The 4,926-nt window shown below is 39.3% G+C and overlaps 1 protein-coding gene across 1 annotated transcript; it reads left to right on the top strand.

Moving 5' to 3' along the window:
* The first annotated feature begins 1,031 nt into the window (after positions 1–1,031).
* LOC127449263 (beta-2-glycoprotein 1-like) lies at positions 1,032–2,915 on the top strand. The gene is made up of 6 exons (XM_051712584.1): positions 1,032–1,145; positions 1,299–1,475; positions 1,586–1,682; positions 1,808–1,884; positions 1,988–2,176; positions 2,609–2,915. Exons 1-6 carry the CDS (start codon positions 1,076–1,078, stop codon positions 2,800–2,802), a joined length of 804 nt encoding a protein of 267 aa, XP_051568544.1. The 5' UTR covers positions 1,032–1,075; the 3' UTR covers positions 2,803–2,915.
* The last annotated feature ends 2,011 nt before the right edge of the window (positions 2,916–4,926 follow it).

Raw genomic sequence — 4,926 nt, forward strand, 5'->3', positions numbered from 1 at the left:
TCCCCCCCCCCCCCCCCCAAAAAAAAGTTATATAAAAATAAAATAAAAAGAACAAAATAGGATAATTAAAATGAAAGAAAGACAAAAGCAAAATGATTCATTGAAATGAATAAGTGCAGCACAGTGAATAAATGCACAGTTAAACAGAAGTGTTTTCAGTCTGGATTTAAATGTGGCTACTGATGGGGCACATCTGACCTCTTCTGGAGCTGGTTCTAGTGACAAATCCAAAAGATAGTTTACTCTGTTGTAACAAGTTTGGTTCTTCTTACGGTGGTTTTTACATTTTTACCTCCAGAACGTTTTCATTTCCTGAACTCACACCTGCTGTAGTGCTTTGGATGCCAGTCATCAGCATGGCATACTGGTGTCTCCACTGGACTTCTTAATTATCTTATCCAGTGTCTTTGGTCAACCGGCTTCATTTGTTAAGTTTGTCATTAATGTTCACCAGCTAGACCAGCACCAAACCAGCATTCTCAAGCCTGGGCTAGGAAATGTATGCTTATCTGGACATTTCATTAGGGTGGTAAAGTTTTGTCTAGAACTGTGTAGTCGCCATTTAGTGCGTTTAATAGACACTAAAACTATTGTTGACCAGATAACATGGTAAGATAAACTTTGGACTACAACAACATGTTAACTCAGCGGAGTAGAGAGACAAGTTACTCTTTAACCCTAAACAAATATTCCCTCCTGTTACAAAATGTGCATTGGACAGTAAGAAGGCAAAGAGAAAGTCAGTATAGTGTTCTGTAAACATCCACTGTGTAAATAAACACAGGAAAACAAAACAGATTTTGTTGTTGTTGTTGCTGTTGTTCTTAGAAGCTTTAATTACTATTTCTTTGAATTCTTAATTCACACCTTGTTTTGGTTGAATGGCTGTGACTCCTGAGACACCAGAGACTACAGTGCAGCTCTTTCATACTTGTAATTGGTAGGTGATGATGAGAAAAACAACATTATTTCCCAATACTGCAGAATAACACTCTGATCATTGACCTCACTTACTCAGTGATCTCCAAAACTCCCCTTACTAAACACATTCTGCTTTTGCTGTGCCACAGTGAAGATGAGACACACACTCGTTCTGCTGCTGTTCTGCCATGTATGTCTGCATGAGACAGTAGATGCTAGGACAGGTAAAATGAGTGTTTGCATGCTCTGAATGAGAGTGGCGTGCTGTGGGGTAAAGCATTTGTTTGAATGTTCTAAATCTCCTGAAGCATAACCAAAAGGACTTATGTCAGAGTGCTGTATTGGTGTGATGGTGATTCTGATCTGTGTGTGTGCAGTATGTAGTCGCCCCCCTCCTGTGGATGGTTCAGAGGTTCTGGGGGGTCAGCGTGTGTTTGAGCCTGGTGAGCTGGCCATCCTCAAATGTAGTCAAGGGTATACACCCATCAGCGGTTCCCGTAACATCATATGCACCATTACAGGAGAGTGGACCAAACGCTCCTTACAATGCTCACGTAAGTGTCTTCATCTATATAGACTGTTACAGATTCAAAAGCACGAAAAAATGGTTAATCTTCCCTCACACCGTGCTGCGTAAATAACTGAAATAAAACTATTTACACAGCAAAACGTTGCCCAACTCCTGACCCTCCCGCCAATGGAAATGTTGTGGTTAGTAGCATTGTGTTCCAGAGCACCATCAGTTACACCTGTAATGAAGGGTGAGTGTTTTTCTGTAATCTGTCCAAATCAGTTCCAAGCTTCTCTGGCAATTCAGGATCCTCTTGTTAACATATCTCTGCTAATGTGCAATATTCTGAAATAACCGTAATCATTTTTTAATCAGTTATATACTACATGGAAACAGTTCTAGTGAATGTTTACACACAGCGACATGGAGCAGCCCAGCCCCTAGGTGTAAACGTAGGTTTGAAGATAAAGTACATTATATGAATCTTCATGTACAAAATGCAATAACTGTACAAAATGAAATTCTGATGGTCTAATGTGCATCCTGTATTTTCAGCTGTGACCTGTGGGCTGCCAGTGATTCCAAAATATGCAAAAATAATTTATGATAAGGTCTTTACTGGTAACACCACAGAGTTTGGGTTCGGCATTACCTACAAGTGTTTGCCACCACTGGCACTGTTCGGTAACGAGAGGGGCTACTGCACACCTAACAGAACATGGACAGACCCACCCGAGTGCCGTGGTAAAAGCACACTTCTAACTATATTCAGATCATGCATAACATACAGTAAATTCTTTACATTCTTTGCCTCCCTGTGGATATGTCTGGTAATGCAACCCTCACAGCATCCTGTAAACAGTGGATTTGTCAAAGCATGTTAAAAGAATGGTTCAATCTTTTAAGATCTGACCTACTTGCTTTGTGTAAATTAAGAGTAGATCTATCACAGAAATATATCAGTTCACCTAGTACATACCAGCTGGCATTTTTAAAAATGTTTGAAGAAGTCTAAATACACACAGTAGGCTATAAGATAACAGGTCCTTGCTTATCTATTAAATCAAAAATAAACCTGATTGGCTGAGGTTAACTGCGTCACGTTTATATGTTGAGGTGTCACATTGCTCATAAACTAAAGTACATAATTAATCACAATATCTGTGTTCTTTGTAGAAGTGTCCTGCCAAGTCCCAGCTGCTATAGAAAATGGATTTATGACATCTGCTTTTCACAGAGAGTATGTCTACATGGAGCGGGTCAAATATGGCTGCAATAAGGGCTATGTTCTGGATGGACCCATGGAGATCGTCTGTGAAAAGAGTGGGCAATGGTCAAATAAGCCCATTTGTAAAGAAGATGCTAAATAAATGTGGAATTCTCTCACAATAGTAGAAATATCTTTAAAAGTCTGTGAACTTGGCTGCAAATGTTCTTTAAATTTTGTATGAATCAAAAATAAATGTATTAAATCATTGGTGAATATGCAAGTTTCTGTGACTATGACAAAAATGTAAGAATCTTGGCCGCTTTTTCACCATCGGGCAACTGTTCCTGATGTGCAACCGTACCGTTCCATGCCAGTCTTTGCCAGTTGGCACGGTTACTGTTTCTTTTTCCACTGTGGTGCTGCGATTAGAATGTACCTAACGGATACGTCGGTTGGCGACGGCGAAAGAGGCAAACATTGGAGCAAGTGCGCTATAGAGGATGTTCTAGTTTTTAGCCTATATTGTACTCTGCTAAAGCACAGGAAAGACACATGTCTCAAAAAGGAAAGCAAAGAGAAAAAGGAAAGAGGTTTACCATTATATGCTCAGAGGTTGTGTATGCTGCTGGACAGGAACACACAAAAAATTTCCCAGACTAGCTAAAAAGTACATTTATTGAAAAATATAATATGAGAAATATATTGATGGATTAAATGTGTGTAATGGAATGAACCGCCACATCCTCACACGGTTCTACACCAGCACTGTAGAGAGCATCCTGACTGGCTGCATCTCCGCCTGGTACAGCAATAGCACCATCCACAACCGCAAAGCACTGCAAAGGGTAGTATGAACAGCCAGACACATCATCGGAGGTGAGCTTCCCTCCCTCCAGGACATATATACCAGGCGGTGTGTGAAAAAAGCTCGGAGGATCATCAGAGACTCCAGCCACCCGAGCCATGGGCTGTTCTCACTGCTACCATCAGGCAGGCGGTATCGCAGCATCAGGACCCGCACCAGCCGACTTTATGACAGCTTCTTCCCCCAAGCAATCAGACTTTTGAACTCTTGATCTCTCACGATCAATATACATCAGCACTGCACTTTATTACCCTTACTCTTATATCTCACACCGGACTGTCATAAATTATATTATTATTATATTATATTCTCTCTTAACAACTGACTATCAACTGACAGCCTGAATGTCAATACAGTACAATACAACCTACTGTACATTCTATATATACTATATATACTTTTTTATTGAATAATGTGTTCCTATATAGTGCGTATTGTATACTGTACAGTGTATGTTATTATTTGTATATTGTATTGTGTGTAATTATGTGTATAACAGATGTTTAAATTGTGTTGTGTTAATTTGATGTTATTGTAAATTGGTATATGTCTCATCACTGTCACGACTGCTATGTTGATCGGAACCGCACACAATAATAAATATTATAACAGCCACAAATATTGGCTGTGTGACAATAAAAGTGATTTGATTTGATTTGATTTGATTAATGACACGTAGACAAATAATATCCTACTTCACCAAATATTAGTAAACTGGCCACCCACCAGAAACTGAGTTACCTTGGCGTTGACAACTTGACCTTTGTGTGTCACCACATACTAAAGCCATTCCACCAGCATGGTTGAGTACGGTTAGATAACCGTGCCGAGAAATCTGTGCTGAGAATGGTTTGTAATTGTGCTGTGCTGAACTATGCTCAAGTAGAAATGCTGCTGGAACCGTACCGTGCTCTGAACCGTTCGGCCCAGTGGTGGAAAAGCGACTTTAATTCAAGCATAGTTACAACACACTGACCTGGTGCTGCATGTACAGAATGATCCAGTATCTCAACACACTTTTAAAACCTATAGCAGGATGGGAACAAGGAGTCAAGGTCTTTTCAGGAAGTGAAAATAAATAATTAAAAAAAGAACAAAAAAACAAATAAGAAAATTGTGCTTCAAATTTCTAACAGCAGTGTCAAATATTCAAGTGAACATTCTTACATTATCATGGATTACAGTTCTCCACTGTATGATTATAATACATTCATATTTGATATTGCCACAAGCAATGAATGGTTTTCTTGTTGTTGTTGTTAATATTATTGACATAGACAGTGGGAGGTCTATCATGCTGCATTTACACTGCAAGTCCTAATGCACAGATCTGATATTTTAATGCAAATCCCGATGTTTAAGTTTTCTTCAGACATAACTGACTGTGTTTCTATCACTATCTCACCAAGAAAGGTATTT

The sequence above is a fragment of the Myxocyprinus asiaticus genome, chromosome 12 (genome assembly GCF_019703515.2).
Source record: "Myxocyprinus asiaticus isolate MX2 ecotype Aquarium Trade chromosome 12, UBuf_Myxa_2, whole genome shotgun sequence".
Classification (NCBI taxonomy): Eukaryota; Metazoa; Chordata; class Actinopteri; order Cypriniformes; family Catostomidae; genus Myxocyprinus; species Myxocyprinus asiaticus.